Source organism: Leptodactylus fuscus, chromosome 9 (genome assembly GCF_031893055.1).
Source record: "Leptodactylus fuscus isolate aLepFus1 chromosome 9, aLepFus1.hap2, whole genome shotgun sequence".
Classification (NCBI taxonomy): Eukaryota; Metazoa; Chordata; class Amphibia; order Anura; family Leptodactylidae; genus Leptodactylus; species Leptodactylus fuscus.
This window is the reverse complement of record NC_134273.1, coordinates 20,319,241-20,344,851: the sequence shown is the minus strand read 5'-3', so window position 1 is coordinate 20,344,851 and position 25,611 is coordinate 20,319,241. Positions and strand designations below refer to the sequence as shown.

Below are 25,611 nucleotides of genomic sequence, written 5' to 3'. Positions count from 1 at the left end.
CCCTTCACCCCCTGGACCACCTACAACCGGCAGTCATGCCGGCGCTCCAGCCGCTGTATAAGACATCCCCCGAAAATATTATGAAATATATTAAATTCTCTTCTGAAATATATGACCTGTCTTATTTTCGGGGAAACAGGGTAGGACACACAGAATTGGATTTTTTTTTTTTCTCATAGATTCTTATGAAAAATAACCTCCGCATGTTTCATTGTGTACCACATAGCAAAATATTTAAGAGGGGAGATATGTGACATGTTAATACTTTTAAGAGGGGAGATATGATGTGACCCGTAGGTACCATATGGCGGCACAGCGAATGCCTATGGCTCTGTATGCTGCCGTACAAACGCCATGCATGCGGCTTTGTGTGCATGGGGAATTCAAAACAACTGAATAATAGATGTAGCAGAGCTAAGCCGACTTTCTGCGGCAGAGTGAGTTTGTAGTGTGATTCTCGTACCCTCATACCTGCCATGTTGAAGGTGGCGCAGCAGTAACAAAAAAAACCCCTCAATTTTATTGCACAAACCATCAATGGGCGAAAAACCATTGTGACTTTTTATGCCTTGTATGCCAGAAAACATCATGAATCTGCCCCGTTGGCTTTCGTTGTCTTTTGTGATTAGATAACTGAGGACAATGAAGCGGTATGATAATAAATGTTTGTCGTGGAATTACTAGTTAAGCTACATTGGTGATTCTGAGAGGAAGCTTCATTTATGACGTGGAGGAACCCAGAATCCATAAGACCTGCCTTACCTCTAAGGTGACAGCGCCACAGATCTCGACAACCGTCCCTTCATCCTGCAAAAAAAAAAAAAAAAATTGAATAAGAATTAACTCCTTCTAGACCGAACCCCATTTATCTCTCTCCTCATTCATGGCTCAAGAATGAAGTGTGGTTTCCCGTGCAGGGGGTCGCACTGGGAACATTTGAGTGCTCAACAGCTGAGAGCTGCTTTTGGATTGTCTGGAATGTGGTAGATGACCTGACAAGCAGGACTTTTATGGAAACTCACAGGCTGGGAGTAACAGCAGCCAAACTGCATCCAGTCTGATGAGAGGAGCAGAAGAGCTCAGACTGGACTAGAGTGTAGCGTTCATCTATTCTACAAGACAGCCCGGGGGCCAGACATCGCAGGGTACCCGGCCTGGCACAGCAGCAGGACAGCTCTCCAGGAATACTGATTTCCTTGTCTAGACCCTCTGCAGGGCACTGAGCAAGGTAAGACTTCTAATGCAAACAGGGGCACATGGGGTTCTTGTGTTAGAACTAAAAGTCTCAGCATGCCAAGGGTCCCTGCTTATGGTGGAGAATTCATAATTTTCCGCCTGTAAGGATTCTTCACAATTTTAAGGAGCTTTGGAAATGATTAATGATCGGAATCCTTCTTGGACGTCTTCTGATAACGTTTCGCCTTCTGTCTGGGTCTCCTCAATGTCAATTGTATGGACTTAGAGAAAGTTTGAGAAGTCTCTGGAGATCTGGCAGCGCCTTCGTCTGTCTTATTGTGTATTAAGCGCCAATAGAGGAAACCATATCAAGTTTGGGCACTTGGGCAAGCAAAATTTTTCTCAATCTCTATGTAGATCAGACACTGGCTACGAGAACAGAGACTGTAGTGTCTTATTACTGGACTCGGGATTAGTGGTAGCTCAGGTATAAGATAGTGGGGGCACAAACTTTTTGTTTTTATAAAAACAAAAAAAAAAGTTTCACCCATTTCACATACAGAATGCAGTACATGACAGCCACTGTTCAGTAACTAGCATCCTAGTGATCAATGGCACACCTGTGATAGGCCACAATCCTTCCCCGCCATGTGGCCCAGTGCAATGATGCCATTCTCCCCCCTGGGTGTAGGTTCCTGACCCAAAACTTGCCACTAAAGTCACAGGACTAAAGATCGGCAACTTCTGATCCTATCAGGGGAAGAGATAAGGGTCATTGTCCTGGTGGGTTTTTGCCAGAAGAACTAATTTTAGGAGGTGGCAATTGTCTAGGAAATGAACACTCGGGGAAAACTAGACCTACCTGGTATTATGGGTGATTATTTTGGGAATTAAGACGCAGTATTTTATGGTATTTTATTATTCACGGGCAGCATATTATTTGGTGATATTCTATGGGCTGTATATATCAGTATTGTTTTGGCGCTATGTAATGGTATGGCAGTGTTACGTGAGCGGAAATGACGGATTACGTGAATATTTTTGGTGCTACCTTGCTTGTTGCCCTGGGCCAGCCCTGTTGAAGCCCATGTTGATGGGGTCTTTATCCTCTGAAATTTTTAGTGCACTTTGTAACAATTCTGTGCAGATTGTATACAATTTTGGATTGTCTGGGTTTAGTCACTTGAGCTTGGTTTGTGGTTAAAAATTCAATTATTTGTAATCCATAAAACAAACTCCCAAAGAAAACACAAAATTTATATTTGTTTTCCCTTGGTGGGAACCTCTGGTCTGTTTTAATGCAGATGGTATGGCGGTGTTATTAATAAGCAGGGTCGTCCTATTCACATGCTGGGTCTTACATATGTGGTGCGGACAGCTGGTCACGTTAACGCAACGTAGATTGCGCAACGTATGTATACTGAATATAGATTTCCAGGCTTTATATCAAAAGTTTGCCAAGGGCAAGGCTGGACAGGGTCAGATACTGCAGAGTCTGTGCAATGTCTCTGGACATGGGATGAGTTCTTAGAACAGGTGACAGCTGCCGCTCCTGTCATTGCCCCCCCTTATACTGGGACAGTAAAATTAACCGTTTATTTAACTCCATCACCTGCAGTCTACGCAAGAGCAAGGGAAACAGTATAACATGCGGCTCCATTAAAGCCATGAACATTGATGTTTTTTTGGTGATCTGTCTGCCCTCTGAGGATCGATTGTCACTCCCCCAGCATCTGTTATATGATATAAGGTTGGTGCTCCTCTTGTCTTCCAGAGGATGAAGGGGGCGCCACCTATGCTTGGAACATTCTCCACCCCCACCACCATATTTATTATTGGTATATGCTAAATATTTATGTTTATGTATGCAGGTTTATGGGTACAGTCGGCCTAAACGATCATTCAGCTTATAACTATTACTTATTTGCACTTTTGCTTTTACTCCGTCCCACCTCTGACACCTTTTTCCTACATGTACTGGAGCACTAAAGAAGTTACAGGGGAGAACATTTTTGTGTCTCGCTGCCTACCAGGATGCATTGTCACATTTTTGGCTTTTGACAAGTTGGAGAGAATAATTGGAAAACTGATTCTGCCATTGTATTCTATAGGCCAGCAAAGGAGGCAAAACACAGAACATACAGGGCATAGAACTGGCGTTCTGTGAGTTACAGTGTAGGCCCATAGTTTGGATATGTACAACATACATTCATAACATGGCTATATAGAAGAGGACTTATATTTAGATGACAAGATCTTAGACTGTCACTTTTTCCGGATTAAGTGATTTTTCGGTTTCAGAAAGAAACTGGGCAGAGGTATCGGATGTCTTTAAAATAAGAACCAAGTGGTACTTACCTTCTGAATCCCGTTGGCCCACATTGGTGTTTGCTGACAGGTCTGCAGCCCATCACTGATCTTTACCAGTACACCACTAAGACCAGTGATTGACCGCAGTGGTCGCGTGCCAGCGACATGACCTCATCAATAAACACCAATGAGGACACTGAGCACCGGAGAGATGGGTGATTCAGAAGGTAAGTACCAGTCATCTTGTTGTGTTAAGACATCTGCTGACAAGTGGCAGTTTTTGTTTTTTTTTCTAAAACCAAATTACACGTCAATGTTTTAAAAATTGTAATTTATTTATCATTAATATTTTATTAAAATGGTGTTCATCTTATTTTTATGAATGTTCCTTTACCCTTGTGATAAGGCCTCGTGCAAGAATATACATATTTGTTTTTTAAACGTCCATCACACAACCGTTTTCTGAATAATGAAAGTCAGCGGGTGTATACAGGTCTCCATTTTTTATTTTTTTTTTAATGTATTGTGAATAAAGTCCTATTGTCTATTATTCCGGCCTCATGGATTCAACGTCTATTTTTTTAAGTCCATTTTGTGGCTAATGGGAGCCGGTCAGTCCTTTTTTCCGGGAGCCGTTTGTTCCAGCTCCCGGAAAAAGGAAAGCAACATGCTCATTCTTTGTCGCGAGGCAAATCCGCTTGAAGACACTCCTTCCCGACTAGGCCCAATCATTTGGGCCTAATCCAGAGCAGCTACCCATATTTTGGTCCGGAACCTGAGGCGGCCTCCTCCTCAGGCTCCAGACCAAAAAACCCAATGTGAACTTACCCTAAGAGTTTAGTTCTCTTTAAAGGGATTGCACAGAATTATGAAAACATGGCTCCTTGCAGAACTTAACCAAAAGGTTATGTCTGGTACTGCAGCTAAGTTGCATTAAAGAGGATGCTGAGCCTCAAAACCCCATCCAACCCTTTGGTAGATATGGAGTAGTTCCTAAATCCTGTACAAGCCCTTTCATACTGTTCAATCCTATAGAGATAATGAACCCAGAAGACTCCAGGAATGAAAGCTTAGGGCTCTATGGGAATTGCAAAAGTAAAAAAAAAATAAGCCTCCAGTTGTTCACTATGGGAATAGACTTCGTATTACAAACCCTCTGACGCAGTCAGTCGTAATTTTTGCAGTAGTCACACGGTCACTTTTTTACTGTCTTCCCCAAGGGCAATCCATGACCATGGTTTTGCTGCAGCTCTCTCCCACAACTCCTTGTCGGGGTTGATCTTATTCTAGAATGTTGGATTATTCCATCTTTTACATTGTCTTTGGCCTCAATATTTCACATTTTACGCATTTTTAATCATTTGTCCTGAAACGTGACGCCGTGTACCAGCCCAAGCCTCACAATATCTATCGCCCTTGTCCTCGTGTAGCCCTGGCCTTACATACGGCCATATATTCTATGTGTGTTTATTGTTCCTGTATTGTTTTCTGCGGGTTGTAAATTTTCGGCACTCGCCAGGCTTATCGAATACGTCCAGTAGACCTGCTGAACCACGTTAATAATTTAATTGCGCTTTTTCTCTGCCGTCCCATGAGAGGAGGCCCTGGCTGCCGCTTGTCCTGGCCCGCTGCCCTGTCTGAGAGACTGTAGATCAGCACAGGCAGCAATGTACAGTTTGGCTATTTTCAGCCTCACACAGCTGAGACCCCCCGTCCCCCTCCCCACAGCTTCTGTTTTTTCTAGACCCTTCTATACACTTTTAGCTTCTTGTATAGACTCACAATAATGACATGCACCAAATTTTTTTGTTTTTTTTTCGCATATAAATAAATCATTGGGGAGAATTCAGGCGACGATCATATCTTTTATACATTGATATTTCAATGTTTATTCTACGCCCCAATGCAGACTCGTGTATGTGTTACATGCTCCCCTTGGCAGCCGATACCTTATGTTTTGTGCCAATAACAGGATCTGTATTTTTTATTTTTTTTTTATAAAGTTGGAACCAGAACATGAATGCAACGTGGCTAAAGTTTGGCTATTCTTTCTTATTCTTATGGTAGAGTTGGAAGGGACCTCAAGGGCCATCGGGTCCAACCCCCTGCGAGTGCAGGTTTTCCTAAATCATTCCAGCTATATGTTTATCCAGATTCCGCTTGAAGATTTCCATTGATGGAGCGCCCACCACCTCCCGTGGCAGCCTATTCCACTCTCTCACTACCCTCACTGTCAGAAAGTTTTTCCTAATGTCTAATCTGTTTCTCTTTCCCTTTAGTTTGATCCCATTGCTTCTTGTACTTCCTTGCGCTAATGAGAATAGGGGAGATCCCTCTGCACTGTGACTACCTTTCAGATATTTGTAGACTGCTATTAAATCTCCCCTCAGCCTTCTCTTCTGCAAACTAAACAGTCCCAGTTCTTTTAGCCGCTCCTCATAGGACATGGTTTGCAGACCTTCCACCATTTTGGTTGCTCTTCTCTGGACTTGCTCCAATATATCGATGTCTTTCTTGAATTGAGGCGCCCAGAACTGTACACAGTATTCCAGGTGTGGTCTGACCAGGGAAGAGTACAGCGGAATAATGACCTCTCTTGATCTAGATTCAATGCTTGTCTTAATACATCCCAGAATTTTATTAGCCTTTTTTGCAGCAGCACCGCACTGTTGGCTCATGTTGAATTTGTGATCTACTATTATGCCCAAGTCCTTTTCCCCTATGCTATCACTTAGTTCTATTCCTCCCATACTATATATGTTTTTTACATTTCTGTTACCCAGATGTAGAACTTTGCATTTGTCCCTGTTAAATACCATTTTGTTCGCCTCAGCCCATTGTTCCAGTGTGTCTAAGTCCTTTTGAATACACTCTCTCTCCTCTCTAGTGTTGGCTATTCCTCCTATCTTCGTATCATCTGCAAATTTTATGAGTTCCCCAATAATTCCATCGTCCAGATCATTTATAAAGATATTAAAAAGTACTGGGCCCAGAACAGAGCCCTGCGGCACCCCGCTTTTGACTTTCTTCCAGTTCGATGTGTAGCCATTTAGTATTACTCGTTGTGCCCGATCATTAAGCCAGTTGTGAATCCACCTAACTGATTTTTTGTCAAAGCCATACTTAATCATTTTTTCAATAAGAAGGTTATGTGATACTTTATCAAATGCCTTACTGAAGTCAAGATATACTATGTCCACGGCATTCCCTTGGTCCAACCATTCAGTGATTTTGTTGTAGAAGGAAATCAGGTTAGTCTGACAAGATTTATTGGTCCTAAAGCCGTGCTGGCTCTGGTTAATTAATGCCTTCCCATCCAGGTACCGAAGTAAATGTTCCTTGACAATTTGCTCAAAGATTTTTCCTGCTATCGAGGTCAGACTTACCGGCCTGTAATTTCCTGGATCGTCCCTTTTCCCCTTTTTGTAGATGGGGACAACATTTGCCCTTTTCCAATCTAAAGGGACCACTCCTGTTTCCCATGACTTACCGAAGATTATAGCAAGGGGTTCTGTTATTTCCTCTGCTATCTCTTTCAGGACTCTAGGGTGTAAATCATCTGGTCCTGGGGACTTGGTTTTCTTTCTGTATACTTTATTCTCTAATACCAAGACTGTAATATCCAGTAAGAGAATATTGCTTACCTTGTAAGATTTGGGGTCCAGGGGTGAACTGCACAGCAGACAAGAGGAAATGAAAAGCCTTTTCTATCTCTAAGGGGTTGTCCAGAATAAGAAAAAAAACAAAACACTATGGCTGCTTTCTTTTAGAAATTGCACCGCACTTGTCTGTAACTTGCACCTGGTATTGCAGCTTATTTCCATTATAGTGAATGAAGCTTAGCTGCAATACCACATACAGCCTGTGGACCGATGTGGCACTGTCTTTGAATAATAATTGCAGGGTTGAACAAGAAATTTGACAACCAATCTTAAAAATATGCTAAAAGAGTAGTTGGGTTCCTGTCCGCTATGTTATACATGATATATGTATCTGAGCGAACTATGACACTTTACCTGGTTTCTTTATGACACTAGTTGTTTGGACGCTGTCTATACTACTTGCCCAGATCGCGACAATATGTGGCATTAACGATATATTACACACAATGCTGTTCAAAAGTTTAAGGCTAAGGCCCCAGGGGCTGGAACCGCTGCGCTAAAGTGCTGTGGGAACAACCGCGGCGTGAACGCATTGCAAATGTTTTAAAATGGATTTTTGAAATAAAGATTGGATTTTTTACCGCACACTTCACACGGTGAGGGCCCAGTTCTTTCTATTTTTCTTCCATGGACTGTATTTGGACTTTTGCAGACTGTGAGCACCACCAGTGAGGTGCAGGAAGTTTACCCTATAATCCCGTGTTATATTGCCTGTATGCATTTAGTATTGCCACCCTACTTCTTATATTGAGCATCGCGGTTCTTCCCGCAGCGCTTTGAACAGAAAGTTCAGAGTTTTCCTCCGCAGACTTTCTGTTACAATTATATCTATGGGAAAGCCGCCGGCGTTTCCGTAGATATAATTGACATGCTATGATTTTCAAAACCGCTATTTTTTCTCCATCCACTTTGCAAGTATTGTAAAACGGCGCGATTTTTCCCACGCGGCCAAATCACGGCATTTACGGCCCATGGGGCCCCGGCCTTAGGCAGGTATGAAAAAATCTTCAAAATAAGAATAAAACCAAATTATTTTGACTTGTTATACATGTGGGGGTGCAATATCAGAAAAAAGGGTCATGGCTTAATGCACCACAATGTGCCAAACTAGTGTCAAAATATTCTGGCGTATTTTCAGGCTGCCTAAGTTTACACTGTCTAACTATTAGTAAATCTGGGCCAATGTGTCTTTGATGTGGACATGGCGGTAGTAGTGACCCGATGAGGTACTGTGACATTCATGTAGTATGGTGTCATTCCTAAATAGAGAGGCAGACATGTAACTGCTGACCCCATAAGCCACTATGCCCTCCCGGAGATATTGGGTATTGATGTGTAAGCTAAGTAGTCCTAGAAGTGATGACGGTATATTTAGTTTATACAGCTCATAGGTATGCGGCAATCCATTGGGTGGCCCCTGCAGCATGTGGGATAAAATTTCGGGGTGTGTCCAGTGGTCAGATCGTATTCTAAGTACAGAGAATATAAGAACTATAGTTTTGGTCATGCCCCAGGGTGTTCAATGTATAGAAGACAACAAAACTGTATTATGGCCTTGCCTACTGGTTGTAGTGTTTTATGTCCATAGTATAATAGAATTGTATTATGGCCTAATCCAATGGTCGGATTATGCTGGGTCGTGAATGCTCCATTTATAAAGTATGACAGAACTGTATGACAGCCTTCATCTGGTCCAGTTATTTTGGAGGTGTGATGTATATCAATTGTGTGGTGTGATGGGCAACATGGTGACTCAGTGGTTAGCACTGTAGCCTTGCAGCGCTGGAGTCCTGGGTTTGGATTCCGCCAGGAACAACATCTGCAAGGAGTTTGTATGTTCTCCCTGTGTTTACGTGGCTTTCCTCCCATTCTACAAAGACATAGTGATAGGAAAAAAATGTACATTGTGATCACTATATGGGGCTCACAATCTACAAAAAAAAAAAAAAAAAGTGTGTGGTGTGTGCCATGTAAGACTATGATCAAGTGTACTTGTTCTGGGTATGAAGTATTACTCACATGAGCAGTCCTCCTGTTACAATGTATACAGCGTCTCCAGTGATCAAGTGTTCCTAGGAGTTAGGGGAAAAAACAACAACAGCTGAGAATAGACACACGGCTTTTTACATCATTGGGAATTAACGTTGTCTACTAGGAACCATCAGCTCAGCAGAGAAGAGGGGCCGCCATTCAGGATACGGATATATTAGCCAGAGTAGACAGCAGATACAAAGAGTGTCTCTTTTCCTGGAGGACCCAGCATGTCCATAAATTACATGGCCAGCCCACTGAAGTCAATCAAGACTGTAAATGCTTTGTTTACCCAGTGGTGGCGCTGCAGGGGAATTAAACACTTGGTTATCCTACAGATCAATGACGGTCTCAGTAATGGGACACCTTGTGACAGGCCTATTACTAGGGGATTGTTGTAATAAAGGGGTTGTCCATATGGTCCCTCTGTCCATATGTCCAATAAGGTCCACCAGAGACCCCCACTGTATGAGCCAGGTGCAAGCATCTTCCATTCTGGCAGGTAAACCTTGTATTATATGGACAGCCATTCAGCTGAACAGCTGCCATGTAATACTATGTTTTCCCTGCATACTAGGTCTGATCCTGGCCATTTAACCCCTTAGTTATTTACCTTGACATCTAAGTGGTTAGACAGAGGGAAGAAGAATCTCTGTCACTCCATCGGTCCCCTTGCAATGTAAAAACAGAGTGCTGGTGGATTGCTATAAAAGTCGGGGGCCTAACATTGACCCAGAGGCTTTGCCATCTTGGGCTGGGTTCATATCTGGGTTGGAGATCCATCAGAAATCAGTACTGCAAGCCCAACTTTTTTAGCTGGTGATTTCAGTTACAAAGGACGGACATCCGATGCCTCTATTATAATGAATGAGGTCCCTGGGACGCGGTTTGTGTCAGTCATGAAATCCTTTTTCCATTTTTCTGGTCCTCTGATGAACCAGAATGGAAACACCGACATGGGTGTGAGCCGAGCATGAGGTGGATTGATGTTGTATCATCTATATCAGGGATAGGGAACCTTCGGCTCTCCAGCTGCTATGAAACTACAACTCCCAGCATGCTCCATTCACTTCCATGGGAGTTCCAAGAACAGTAGAACAAGTAGGCATGCTGGGAGTTGTAGTTTTGCAACAGCTGGAGTGTCCAAAGGTTGCCTACCCCTGATCTACATGCACATAGGTTTCACTACTGAGGTACCCGACATCTTATCCTAGTGACAGAACTGATGACTAAAATGTAGCAGAGCCGAGATTATCATTTGCCACAAATAATTTAGTTATACAGTTAGTGTATTGTTTTTTTGGTTTGTTTTTTTTTTATGTAGAATTGCACATAGACCATGTTTTGTTCCAATGCGGCCTGGAATACTTACACGACACATTCAGCTCTCCTATATCAGTATGAACTACCGGTATATTAAAAATAGTTTACAACACCGATAATAGCAACGGCAAGTGCTATAAAAGTGTCGGAGTGATGAGATTGTCAGAGGACAGGAATCTGGTGAGATAACGCAGGAATTCAAGGTTTGCAGTGAATGGCAGGAAATGTCCGGCTTATGGATTCTACTGGTGCAGAAAAAGAGGAGAAATGTTAGAATTTATTGTTACTGAAGATGGGAAATCTCATCACACAGCAGATACAACATAGTAACCCATATTTCTATAGCAGGTCGATAAATAAAATCGGGTATTATAATCGGGAATATTACCACCCAAACTCTCCCTTATAGGAGAGAAGGATGGTCTGCTCCAAGCACCCAACAGTGCCTAAGGAAAGGGGTAGTTTAAGGTCAGGTTCACACACAGAAAACTGATCTGGTGAGGAGGAGGGGATATGATGCTGCAGTTTCCTTGTGTGGAGGGAGGGGCGCAGACTTGGTTGGACATCTGACTGGCTTATTGCTCTTATATTATACCAGGACAAACCCTGTACAAGGACAGACAACCCCAACCTGCTGCTTTAGAAGGGCATAAAGCACAGGCCGGGGATTTCGTTGCTGTGCTCTACGCTGTTTCCTGCACCCATGGGATGTTTTTTTGGTGAACCCCCATCTAGTTACAAATTTTGTTTCTCTAAATAAAACCATAACAAATGATGACATGGGACAGTCGTTTTGGGAATCTAACTAATGGTCTTGTGATCTCATTTACAAAGCCAAATATAGGATTTTAGAACCTCAGTCAAGAGCGAGAGCCCAAAGGAGTTTTGGCTTTGCCTTTTCGGCTGGTTGCCATTGGATGTTGTCTCTCATGGCGTGTTCAGTTTGGACAGTAAATGTCATTGTGTTCTGGGAAGAGGTTCTGAATATTCAGCTTCAATGCTTTTGCTGTATTTGTGCAATTGTACGTGTTCTATTTCTGGAGTTTCAGTGTATTACAAGGGATGACCACCACAGACTTCTGCACTCCAAATAATGGGAGATCAACATACAATGTTGTGCAAAAGTTTTAGGTAGGTGTTAAAAAATACTGCATGTTAAGAATGGTTTCAGAAATAGAAGGGTTAATAGTTTATTTTTGTCAATTAACAAAATGAAGTGAATGGAGAAAAAAGTAAATCCCATCAATATTCGGTGTGACCTTTGCCCTTCAGAGGAGGAGTCCTGGAAGTGATGGTCCGGCCCCCACAGATCCTTATCACAACATCATCCAGTCTGTCTGGCATGACTTGAAGAGACAGACAGATTGGACAAGCCTGCATCCACAGGAGATCTGAGCTTAGTTCTCCAAGATGGTGGGGACAACCTCCTTTGCCGAGTTCTGCCAAAAACTGTCTGTAAGTACCGAGAAGGCAAAGGGCAAAGGTCACACCAAACATTGAGGAGATTTACTCGTTTCTTCATTCACTTCATTTTGTTAATTGATAAAAATAAACCATTAACCCTTCTATTTCTGAATACATTCCAGCCTTGCAGCATTTTTTCAGCACCTGCCTAAAGCTTTTGCACAGTATTGTATACCATTGGTAAAGCCATATGGCAGCAGATCTTACCCTTTCTGTGTTTATACTGTGCAGTGTACGTTTTGTGGGATGCCTGTGTATGGTATTCAGTAATAGACGGCTCTATTCCACACAGTTGGAAAAATAGTAGTGATATACACTCACCGGCCACTTTATTAGGTACACCTGTCCAACTGCTCGTTAAACACTTAATTTCTAATCAGCCAATCACATGGCGGCAACTCAGTGCATTTAGGCATGTAGACATGGTCAAGACAATCTCCTGCAGTTCAAACTGAGCATCAGTATGGGGAAGAAAGGTGATTTGAGTGCCTTTGAACGTGGCATGGTTGTTGGTGCCAGAAGGGCTGGTCTGAGTATTTCAGAAACTGCTGATCTACTGGGATTTTCACGCACAACCATCTCTAGGGTTTACAGAGAATGGTCCGAAAAAGAAAAAACATCCAGTGAGCGGCAGTTCTGTGGGCGGAAATGCGTTGTTGATGCCAGAGGTCAGAGGAGAATGGCCAGACTGGTTCGAGCTGATAGAAAGGCAACAGTGACTCAAATAGCCACCCGTTACAACCAAGGTAGCCAGAAGAGCATCTCTGAACGCACAGTACGTCGAACTTTGAGGCAGATGGGCTACAGCAGCAGAAGACCACACCGGGTGCCACTCCTTTCAGCTAAGAACAGGAAACTGAGGCTACAATTTGCACAAGCTCATCGACATTGGACAATTGAAGATTGGAAAAACGTTGCCTGGTCTGATGAGTCTCGATTTCTGCTGCGACATTCGGATGGTAGGGTCAGAATTTGGCGTCAACAACATGAAAGCATGGATCCATCCTGCCTTGTATCAACGGTTCAGGGTGGTGGTGTCATGGTGTGGGGAATATTTTCTTGGCACTCTTTGGGCCCCTTGGTACCAATTGAGCATCGTTGCAACACCAAAGCCTACCTGAGTATTGTTGCTGACCATGTCCATCCCTTTATGACCACAATGTACCCAACATCTGATGGCTACTTTCAGCAGGATAATGCAATGCCATGTCATAAAGCTGGAATCATCTCAGACTGGTTTCTTGAACATGACAATGAGTTCACTGTACTCCAATGGCCTCCACAGTCACCAGATCTCAATCCAATAGAGCATCTTTGGGATGTGGTGGAATGGGAGATTCGCATCATGGATGTGCAGCCGACAAATCTGCGGCAACTGTGTGATGCCATGACGTCAATATGGACCAAAATCTCTGAGGATTGCTTCCAGCACCTTGTTGAATCTATGCCACGAAGAATTGAGGCAGTTCTGAAGGCAAAAGAGGGTCCAACCCGTTACTAGCATGGTGTACCTAATAAAGTGGCCGGTGAGTGTATACAGAATGAAGGAGGCGATGACGCTGAGCTGTAAGGCCAGCCTTACTGATAGTGGAGAAATATCCGTGCCGAAACTGACGACACCGACATCTCCAGTACAGGGGCACATACCGGGAAGGCCGACAGGGCGCTGAATTCAGTGGTATATAATACTGCACATCTATGAGGACATGAAAGGTTCTCTTTAACCAGTGTCAGGAAGCAATGTCTCGATACCATAATGATAGTCTATTCCTGTAATATCTATATCCAGGGGCGGACTAAGATGGGCCCCGGACTAAATAAAGACTATGACCCCCCCCACCCCACCCACCAGGATTACGTTTTTAGGGCCTCTTAAATGAATTATCAGGTGAATGCTCATTCTCCATCAATTCTCCATTTTAAAATCCGATTTCTGATCATTTTCCAGCTGATCTTGATCGTGAAATTTGCTCAATTGCCGATCATAATCAGATCTTTTCTGATCCCGATCCTCAACCCTAGTCAATGCTTCTCTATGGGAAAAGTCACTTTTAGGGGTTGAGCCGATCTTGAGATAACCTCCGATCTCTATCCCGCTGGAAAAGATCAGGTCGGAATTCCGATTGTGATCATGAAATTTACTCGATCGCCGATTGGAATCCGATCTTTCCCTATCCCGATTGCTCAACCCTATTCTTCATCAATTCCCAGTGTTAGGTTGGGTTTATAAATTGTGCATGCAATAGATACACCGGGGATGCTGCGAACCCAGAGATGAGATGAGTGGAGCTGCAGAAGATATTTTTAATGGAGGGAGACTTCACTGTAAAAGAGCGGCAGGCTCCGCCACTATGCCAGGAGAAGGCAGTCACCATGATGCAGCCCCTTTGCTTATGGGAAGACTGGTCGTGCCGGTATATCTGTAAGCGCAGTAGAATATGATGGCACTGTAGAAGTAGGCAAAATAAATACATTTTAGCGCCACATCTAAGTGGCATACATTTGTGAAAGTTGAGTAGCCATGAGCCCACGGAGAACACCCATAAAGGCCATGTTATAATCCGCCACTCTCTGGCTAGATTTAGGCTGGGTTCACACGGGGTTTTCAGGTCCAGAACCTGAAGCGGAAGCCGCCTCAGGTTCTGGTCCAAAATACCAGTAGCTGCAACTGGATGCCAGTGATTAGGCCCAAATGAAGGGGCCTAGTCAGGAGGAGGGAGTGACTTCAGGCTGATTCGCTAGGCGACTCCTCCTGAAGAAGGAGCATGTCACTTCTTTTTTCCTGGAGCCGGAACAAACGACTAGGCGGGTCCCATTGATTTCAATGGGAGCTGTCTTTTTGGTTAGGATTTTGAGGCGGATACGGCCTCAAAATCCTGACCAAAATACCCCGTGTGACCTCGGCCTTAGAGATGCCACCATGTTAAGAGTGGTGTCAGGGAACGTCCAATCTTGTCCCTTTTTTTTTTTTTTTTTGGAGTACAGCCCAACCCAGTCTGCTGTGAATGAACCTCAGTTAGTGTAGTCTGATGAAAGATAATGCAAACGATAGAATGCTAAAAATATTATTTTAAAATTTGATACATAAAGATATATTTATAAAATGTGTATAATTGTATATATACCTATAATTACTATAATAACGGTAAAATATATAAAAATGTAATTTTTAGCTCTCTAACCCCTGCGTATTTTTGGTTTTCCTTACGACGTGTAACATAATATAGAGCCCATTTTGTTGCTATTGGCAAGTAAAACACATTCAGCTATGAAATGTAAAAACAGGTCAGACTTATCAGGTTCTGCAGCGTGCGTCCATCATTGCTAGAACTTTCCGCAGGGCCCCTTGTGATGCAGACATAAATTCTTGGCCGTATCTTTATCTCTTTCTCTGCTCGGTTCCTCATTCCTAGATTCAGTCCTGTCTCTTCATTAATGCTTCACAATGAGCCAAGTGCCTTCAAAAGGAATCCAGGAGAGTGAAACAGCAGACACGCCGTGCATTTCCATCTTCTATGACATAAAATGAGAATTTTGTATTTATTATTGAGTACTTTATGCATAAAATAACATATTGTCATATACTGAGTATTATATACCAGTCTTAATGGCAGATATATACTCCCAGTGGCCACAAGCGGTACTACATGCAATTATTTTTCAATTTTCTGCAGGTTTTTGTGGCTTGGCTATATTTCAGGAAACCATTGGGATGAGCTGTAACTTTCTAATATACATCCTGTCTCTATTTTGGCATGGCCAGTTTACATATTGGACATCTTACCCATAAATGAGCTTGCATGTTAAGAAATGTTAAGTCTCTTCCAGCTCCTTCGCCAGCCTCTGGCTACCCAGAGAATCATTACGTGGTGAATTATGACATGTCCATTTCATGATTTGGGATTACCTGTATAATAAAAAAAAATGTTAATAAAGGTTTTCAATTTTAGGTTGAATTTGAAAGAAATCTGATTTACGGGGGAACAGCAGGGAAGGGAAAATAATCATGAATGACGTGGCCCAAAAGACTGAGGTAGGTGTATTATTGATGTATGATGTATGATTGTGTGTTATATATTCTGTTGTATAGGTGAGACCACTATTACTAGGGTAGTCACATGCCAACTATTCCTTCCCAGTCATTCACATGTTAAGGACATGGTCTGTTTCTGTGTATATCACATTGCTATGAACTGTTTATCACATGGCTATGAATCATATATCACATGACTAAGAACCGTATATCACGTGGCTATGAACCATCCATCATGTGACTATGAACCGTATATCACGTGGCTATGAACCGTATATCACATGGCTATGATTCATTTAACACATGGCTATGAACTGTATATCACATGACTATAAACCGTATATCACATGGCTATAAACCGTATATCACATGGCTATAAACCGTATATCACATGACTATAAACCGTATATCACATGGCTATAAACCGTATATCACATGGCTATAAACCGTATATCACATGACTATAAACCGTATATCACATGGCTATAAACCGTATATCACATGGCTATAAACCGTATATCACATGACTATAAACCGTATATCACATGGCTATAAACCGTATATCATATGACCATGGACTGATTTTTATCCGTTGGCAGTAAGAATAGAATCAATGACAGCAAGCAGATTGGAGAATATATTGGAGAATTGTACGACTGTTTTATTATACAAACATTTGTCTCTGTACTATAAGCTAAAAACCACTTGCGTGATGATGTTGATGTACACGTGAGTACAAGGCCCTTTCTTATGCCAAATGTGCGTCATGAGCGCCAATCCTCGCCCGCCACATTGTGTGAATATGTGCAGGGTGAGGTTTATTATAACTCACACCAGTTAGGATAGAAATCTTTGCCACTTCCGACCTACCATGTCCCGCTATATGTGAGCTGTATTTCTGATACATGGCTCCAAATCACCTGCATAAAAATAAATAGAGGTATCCGTCATAACGTCTGTTTCAGTATAGATTTACATTTTTCATGAAATAACAATTCCAATGCATGTTTCTTCTGACTGCATTGTGCCGTTCCTAAATTATTCCTACTGTAAATTTACGAATTCCCTGACAGCTAGGTGTTACCACTCTTTTTGCCATATCCCTACATAGAATGGTGCAGTCAGCACTGGTTGAATAACATCCGACTATAGGGAATCTCCATAACTAGTAACACTCAGTCAATTTATGGATAGATTTATAGGAGGAATAACAGAGGAACGACAATATTAGGTGGTAACAATGCCATTTAATGTAATGTAATGTAATGCTATAATAAGCTTTTAGACCGTAATATCTTAACAATGGTTCTGTGAAGGAAAGAGTTAAATAAGTATTTGATGTGCTAGTCATGGTCACCTATAGGATCTAATATGGCCTGTGATGGCGAACCTATGGCATGGGTGCCAGAGGTGGCACTCTGAGCCCTCTCTTTGGGCACCCATCTGTGGAATAGATTATACTGTGTGGGGGCCACTGTGGAGCAGATTATACTGTGTGGGGATCACTGTGCAGCAGATTATACTGTGTGGGGGCCACTGTGGAACAGATTATACTGAGTGGGGATCACTGTGCAGCAGATTATACTGTGTGGGGGCCACTGTGGAACAGATTATACTGAGTGGGGGTCACTGTGCAGCAGATTGTACTGTGTAGGGGGTCACTGTGCAGCAGATTATACTGTGTGGGGGCCACTGTGGAACAGATTATACTGCGTGGAGGCCACTGTGCAGCAGATTATACTGCTGGGAGGTCATTGTGCAGCAGATTATACTGCTGGGAGGTCACCGTGCAGCAGATTATACTGTGTGGAGGTCACTATGGAACAGATTATACTATGTGGGAGCTACTGTGGAGCAGATTATACTGTGTGAAGGCCACTATGGAATAGATTATACTGTGTAGGGGTCACTGTGGAGCAGATTATACTGTGTGGGGGCTACTGCAGAGCAGATTGTACTGTGTAGGGGTCACTGTGAAGCAGTTTGGACTGTGTGGGGTTCACAGTGGAGCAGAAAGCTCTATAAAGCCCCATTCACATGACCATATTTTGCAAGTCCGTAATTGTGGATCCACACATTATTAAGGTTAAATTTCCACTTTGTGATAAATTAGTGGGTTTTGGGTTGCAGTTTGGGCACTCGGTCTCTAAAAGGTTCGCCATCACTGGCCTAATCAATTTAATATGTAAAGGGATATACCAACTTCTACTGACAAATTAAGGTAAGAAGGGTCCCTGTCATCCTTTGTTCTGAAGGGCTGTAATTCACAGTCACAGGTGTCTAGCAGAAGTTTGCTTCCCTGGTCCACTGATAACACAGGCATGGTGGGTTGAGCCAAGTGTGCATGTCTGTTCAGCTGACATGTAGAAGGCCATAAAGGTTAATTAAATTGCAGCATGTAAATTATACCTACGGAGAAGCCGGCGTTTTCTGTGTAGGTGTAACAGGGGCAGAAAGTCTGCAGAGGAAAACTTTGTGAAAAACTGTGATGCGTTTCCATTGCGTTTTATTGTCTGCGGCTCCTACGCGGGGCCTTCGCCTCATACCAATAACCTGCTCTGGAAAATGCAGCTCACTTTCTGTCTTTACTTTCTTCTGTCTATTTTTCTTCCTCGATATCTGTCACGCTCCTTTCCTGTTTTTCTCATCTTCAAGATTCTGCTTTCTACATCTAAACCTGTCCAAAAAACCTACGTCCCCAAACTTGGCAAGGGAGATGTAATGAATAAGTTTGAAGCCATGCAGAAAGCCAGAGAGGATCGGAGCCAAAGAAGAAGCACGGAGGAGAAACAGCGGAGGAAAGAGCAGTACAACAGAGAGAGGATCTGGAACAAGCGCAAGCAAGAGGTTCTCTGTGCTGCTGTGGATTGACTGGCTTGAGTGTTAGCCTTTAGGTTCTGTTCACACTGTAACAAAAATAAGGGCAGGGCTGGATCCATCACATGATGGACGCCAATGTTGTGTAAAGGGTGCTACGGACTATAAAGGGTTCCTATTATTTTTACTGGGCAAAACAGGACTGCATGTTGGTTTTTTTTGCAGAACTTCCAATGCAAATGTGAACACAGCCTTATAATGTTGTGTATAGTATACAATACATAGTGGTATAACTAGGAATATTGGGGGGCCCCCCCTCCAAAGACCTGACTGACCTCCCCTTTTCCCTCGTGTTCCTGCCTGCACTATTATACCCTATAGTGGCTCCTGTATACAGTATTATACCCTATAGTGGCTCCTGTATAAAGTATTATACCCTATAGTGGCTCCTGTATACAGTATTATACCCTATAGTGGCCCCTGTACACAGTATTATACCCTATAGTGGCTCCTGTACACAGTATTATACCCTATAGTGGCTCCTGTATACAGTATTATACCCTATAGTGGCTCCTGTATACAGTATTATACCCTATAGTGGCCCCTGTATACAGTATTATACCCTATAATGGCCCCTGTAGCACAGTATTATACCCTATAGTGGCTCCTGTATACAGTATTATGCCCTATAGTGGCTTCTGTATACAGTATTATACCCTATAGTGGCCCCTGTACACAGTGTTATGCCCTATAGTGGCCCCTGTAGCACAGTATTAAGTACTGTAATAACCCCTTCATCCCTAGTACTGTGTGCTGACAGCCTTCCCTGCACACATGGGTTAAACTCACCAGTCTGCACTCACTCTCCATAAGTCCTCAGCGTTGCTCACTCCATCCCGGCACTATCTTCTTCCTGCACGATGTCTCCTGCCTTCCCCCACTGTCAGGACTCACGCTGCTGAGGCTCTCCACCGCCCGGAACCTGACACCTCAGGTGGCCTCGGGCCTCAAAAAGTAAAATTTATTGTTTATTTATTTTTTGTCATATTAACTAGTGAGGGGGCCCCCTAAGGTGTCGGGCCCTGTGACAGCTGCTACCACGATATTTACGCCACTGACAATACACTTACCAGAAAGTGTTACATATACCAAGCAATGCCTATTCCCTGATATTCACAAGACTGGGTTCATTTACTTTTATCTTGTCCGTGAACATCTGTGTATAGCATTATGGTCTAATACTTCTTGTTCTTTACCACCAGATAAAAGAATTATTAGCGTCCGATGATGAAGAAGAAAATCAGCCAAAACAGGTGGAAAAAGGATATGTCCCAAAGCTCACGGGTAAGTCGAATAAAACAATATCAATATATTTCATTTTTTTTTTGTTCACCTCCTTTTTCTATATGTGTAACTTGATCTCCCCCTAGTGGTCACTTATTGAAATTAAGCATGCCTAATCTGGCCAAGATTGCAATACAGAGAGCATTGGGAGTATTTGCCAAGCTGGAAAGGGACACATAATATAAAAACGTATTTGCCAAATGATATTTACCATGCACGGTGTCTGTAGTGTGAAAATATTGCGCATATGCTTTGCCAAAGATGACATTTTAATGGATAATAAAACTAAATGCTCCAATATTGTAGTGTTTAGCACTAAAAAGAGGAAAAAAAATCTGAAACACAAAGAGTTCTGAACAGATTGCAGAACCCAATATTTGAAAATCCTAAAAGAAATATTGTATAGTATCCAATGGTAAAATCTGTAGGATTTGTAATAGTCCTACACCTATGGCCAGCCTAAACGTACGTCCAATTATATATATAACTTATCATATATGTATAGTACAGGCAAATATAAGAAACTTTGTAACATGTCTTATTCAAGAAATCTGTTTCCTTCTCCACTTATAAGGATGAATAACTTTTTTTTTTTCCTTACATAGAAGTCTATGGAGAAGGGAGGCCTGCTGGAAAAATCACACAAATAACTGCAGCTGCTAAACTCTGCTGCACTGTGAGAGAGCTCTTTTTAACACTGTATCCTCATGATAAATCAATTAACAGCCTCTTCCCTTCTCCATAGACTTTTTTTTTTAATGTAGATTAGAACCCAGGACGTCAATGCTGCAAGGCTGCAGTGCTAACCACTGAGCCACCGTGTTGCCCCTCTTCTCCATAGACTTCTGTATATGAGATGAGTACAGAAATAGATCCTATACTGACTTTAAAAGGAATTTATGTTTCAGAAAACAGGGGTTATGGGAAGAATATGAAAATCTGTCTTCCATGATGTAATTAGGAAGTCAGGTGCCTCAGTGTTGCAAACCAATAGAGGGCGCTCACTGGAATGTGCAAGCCTGTCTTCCGTTATGTAATTAGGAAGACAGAATCTCAGTGAGATAGCCCAATAAAGGCTGCTCCCTTTAACATCATGCTTTACCTTCCAAGAGGCCTTTGTTTAGCAGCCTTTATTGGGCTATATCACTGAGGCACCTGACTTCCTAATTACATCATGGAAGACAGATTTGCATATTCTTCCCATGGTCCCTTGCAAAGTGGAGTGCTAAAGGCTTAATAAGTCTCCACACACCTATATGGTGGTCTCTCCCTAAGGAGTGAAGATATCCCCTTAAAACAAGGGTTAGTCATACTTTTTGTATCAACTCGTCATAGTTTTCAAGATCTCTGCTAGCTGTCAGTCTTTAGGGACCTTCATCCAGTAAGTAAATCCCCCTTTGCAGAGCTGTTTGCTCAGTCCAATATGGTGTATATCTGGATAATTCCTAGGTACATGGTAATGGATGTCACTCATGCACAGATCTATTTGGATTGTAGGAACAGTTAAAGGAAAGTTTGCAGAAATGGAAAAACAAAGGCAAGATGAAGAGAGAAAAAGGATGGAAGAAGAGAGGAAACGGAGGCTCGAGCAAGATTTGAAGGAGAAGAGGAAAATTCAGCGTGAACTGGCCAAGAAAGCTGAAGTAAGTGCGCTAAACTCTGGTGGAAGTCGAATGTTTCACCCTATAGGCTGGTTCTATATCAATCTTCTAGCAGTCCATTATTACGAGATGATAAGAATATGCAAATAGGCATTCCATTTATTCCAGGGCCCTTTAAATGCATTGCAAACTTTTTGAAAGTGGGCCCCCAGTGCCCACCCATAACTTAATTTCTCCTGCCTCCCTCAAGCACTAATTTTACCTTAAAAAAAAAAAAAAAAAAACTCACTGACTTCCCATGGCCCTGAAGAATTCGACTGTAATGTCTGCGGCTCAGGGCCCATTGTGATTCTCTGCTGCGGACATTAGTATCTGAAGGCTGAATAATGGAGCACAGAGCTAATAGCTCCACTGTGTGCCGTCTGGAACAGCAGGACATCACCCAAAATATGGGACTGTTCCGCTTGATCTAGGGCAGCTGAGGCCCCCCCCCCCCCCCCACAACTATAGGGCCCGATGCTGCTGCACCGTTGCACCTATGGTTAAAGCAGCCCTGCATTTATTGTGGCAATCAGTTAAAGGGGTTTGCTGGCCCAAGATTAATTTGTCATACTGGTGACCTATTCTGTGGTCATTGGTATATGATCTGTGAGGGTCTGAAACCTGGAGTGGTGTATGTGTAGTAAGAGAGAGGAGAAAGTCGCTGCCAAAGACAAATAAACTATACTCATTATATCTTTCTTCATGTCTGTGTTTGCCTAAAATCGTCAGCCAAAAACATCACGCACACACGCCCAACCTTTTCATGCAGTGCCAACAGGCTCAATTATAATCAATGGGGTCTGTCGGACTCCATAAGTTTCTGCTATTTTAGCGGACTATTGTCTTGGTGCTCCAATGGACCAGAACAACAGACACCCTGACATAGATGTGAGCATAGCTTCAGTCTGTCAGAACCCCACCACTATGTCTATCATTATTGTCATAGCCTCATTCCCGAGTGCCATAACCCATATGACTACCCTCATCATGGTTATTACTCCACCCTAATGGTTAACCTCACACGAAGGCTAAACAACTACCTCAAAAAGTTGTCTATTACTACAAGGTCACAATATTCCATAAACCTTACCAAGTATCAAGTCGTGGACACTGAACGAGACACTGGTCTGCAGGTTCTTATTCCATATTGGAAGCAAAGTAAATTAAGCTATGATACAGTCTGATAAGTGTTGGATTCCTTGCCTATTATTAATGCACAAGGGTTTGCAGGAGCCATCTTGGACTGCGCCAAAGCATCTCTAGAGACTCCAATCTTTTCTTTTCAGGAGACATCCAACATTTTCTTGCAGAATTTGTTTTTAGGTGACTTTTCCCCCTCCTGTTCTTCAAGCTAAATATTCATTTTTGAGGATCCAAGCATCAGTATTTTTTTTAAATAATTTTAAAAGGCAAACAGCTTGACAATATAAAAATTCTCATTTACTAGATTGAGGACATTAACTGTGATGGAAGTGACTCGGAAATGGAGGTAATGAGAAATTTATTTAACTCAAATTTCTATCCTTTTTTTTTTCTCCTTCTATCATCATCTTCACTAATACTCACGTAATGCAGTGGGGAGAAGCTTGTTTTTCCAGAATAGATAATAGTACATTTTATTTTTAGGCCTCCATCCTGGATACGTAAAGTAGTTCACCTGGTATAACATAATGCAAAGTTGTTATATTTAGTAGATTTGTTATTTACTTAAAGGGATCCTATCATTAAAACACAATTTTTTGTGACTAACACGTAGGAATAGCTTTAAGAAAGGCTATTCTTCTCCTACCTTTAGATGTCTTCTCCGCGCCACCATTTAGTATAAATCACGGTTTCCGTCGATATGTAAATGAGTTCTCTCGCAGCACTGTGGGCGGGCACCAGCGCTCAAACAGCCCTGGGGGCGTCCCCAATGCTGCGAGAGAACTCTCCAGCAAAGCCTCCATCTTCTTCTGGCACTGGTGGTCAACTCACTGACTGAACATACCTACGGGCCACAAGAAAATGGCCGTTTACATTTTTTTGTGGCTGCGGGCATGCGCAGTCTGCTCTGCCGAGGCCTAGAAGTTTGACCACCTGCGCCAGAAGAAGATGCGTGAAGAGGCCATTCCTGGAGAAGATAGAGGCAGTGCTAGAGAGTTCTCTATATAGAGAACTCATTTGCATACTGACGAAAACTGGGATTTATATCGAACAGCGGTGCGGATAAGACATCTAAAGGTAGGGGAAGAATAGCCTTTCTTAAGGCTATTCCTACATGTTAGGCCCCAAAAATGTGTTTTAATGATAGGATCTCTTTAAAAAAAAATTATCATTGCGGTTTTCGAGAGCAGTTTACTTCTGAATTCTGAAAAACAGCAGATGCGTCATGGTCTGCTGTGATAACTGAACCCATCTTAAAATAATCTCAGAAAGCCATGACTGGCCATGCTTAGCATAGGTTTTCATCATCAAATATATGATAGCCAAAAGGAAATTGTCAGATTTTAAAGGATGAATTTGCCTTTAGATTTTAAATATCTGAACAGAATAATGTAATAATCTTAGTATTTTGTTTTTTTCCAAAAAGTCTTGTTTTTCAATGGTTTGTGCCATAAATTCGGGTTAGCTGTTCACCCAACTACCCAATGGAAAGAAAAAACAAGCATCTCCCAGCAGAACTAGGGACCAGACATGTCGAAATCCAACAACAGGACAGATCTCGAGAAACCGTTTTTCGTTTTTTTTGCTAAGATCAAGTGTAGTATCTGTTCTTATCAGTTTAATATCTGATACGTCCCCTATCTGGGGACCATATATTAAATGGATTTTTGGAACAGGGAGATGGAAATAGAGCTTGCTCTGTCCACTCAAGAAACCTAAAAGTTTTCCATATAAGATCATTGAAGTCTCTTGAAGTTTCAGATCTTGCCGATGAGGAAATTTTTCAATACATTGATGATGTAATTTTAGAATTGAGGTATCTGGTTCTGTCATAACTTTCTTTAGTTTCAACTTACCTTCTTCTTTCACAGAAATAGTTTATGGCATTTTGGCACACGGGTTTCCTTTTCACAATAGATAGTAAGCTAGAATATCCACTAACCAAGCCAAGTGTCTATTTTGAACAGGAAGGAACAGAAGAAGTAGAGGTAGACATCACAACAGTAAAGCCAGTCAGATCGCCGGGAAAAATTAACGTCAACTTCGAAGACTTGGAGAAAGAAAGGGAAGAACATGAAAGAAAAAGACGTGAAGAAGAAAAAAAGAGAAGATATGATGAGCATAGGAAGTCATTCCGAGAATCTAAGAGACGTTCCACGGCTATGGTAATGTCTAGATGCTGGCGTTTTGGGTCATCATAACCCCAGTTCCTCCGATAGAAGTATGGCTATAATCTGATTTAGACGTCAATCGTAGGGAAATAATAGAGGAAAATTCCAACTCCTTGAGGTTATGTCTTTGTCGTGTCCTGTTAAGAAGAACTTCACATTTTAGAACTGAAATGATAAGATGTAATAAACACCATCTGCCTACCCGTCTTCTTTTCGAAGGATGAAACAGAGACTCAGGACAAGAAGAGCAAGGAGCAAGTGACTCCTGGAAAACTAAAATTAACCTTCGAAGAGCTAGAAAAACAAAGGCAAGAGCAACAGAAGAAGCATGCAGAGGAGGAGGCTCGCCAACGGTTAGAGGCAGAGAGGCGAGCCTTTGAGGAAGCGAGGCAACATGTGGTAATAACTGTCCTTAACTATTAAGTTCTTTGTCCCCCCACACCCCTATTCCTACTGACCACCAATATTATTATTACATGTTTTAAGGTGGCTTA

At 42.3% G+C, this 25,611-nt stretch overlaps 1 protein-coding gene and 1 pseudogene across 10 annotated transcripts in view; both read left to right on the top strand.

Moving 5' to 3' along the window:
• Positions 1 to 1,040: 1,040 nt before the first annotated feature.
• Positions 1,041 to 25,611, top strand: part of NEXN (nexilin F-actin binding protein) — a 37,687-nt gene continuing 13,116 nt past the window's right edge. For 2 of the 10 annotated variants that reach the window (XM_075287039.1, XM_075287041.1), the window contains exons 1-8: positions 1,041 to 1,228; positions 15,917 to 15,999; positions 18,655 to 18,846; positions 20,079 to 20,160; positions 21,658 to 21,803; positions 23,251 to 23,292; positions 24,914 to 25,111; positions 25,337 to 25,516. In XM_075287039.1, coding sequence (XP_075143140.1) covers positions 15,973 to 15,999; positions 18,655 to 18,846; positions 20,079 to 20,160; positions 21,658 to 21,803; positions 23,251 to 23,292; positions 24,914 to 25,111; positions 25,337 to 25,516 — 867 coding nt within the window. In that variant the 5' untranslated portion in view covers positions 1,041 to 1,228; positions 15,917 to 15,972. The remainder of the gene's footprint in view (positions 1,229 to 15,916; positions 16,000 to 18,654; positions 18,847 to 20,078; positions 20,161 to 21,657; positions 21,804 to 23,250; positions 23,293 to 24,913; positions 25,112 to 25,336; positions 25,517 to 25,611) is intronic. The other 8 variants (XM_075287040.1, XM_075287044.1, XM_075287043.1 and 5 more) reach the window with 8 other exon arrangements.
• LOC142218992 (U2 spliceosomal RNA) lies at positions 24,512 to 24,712 on the top strand (annotated as a pseudogene).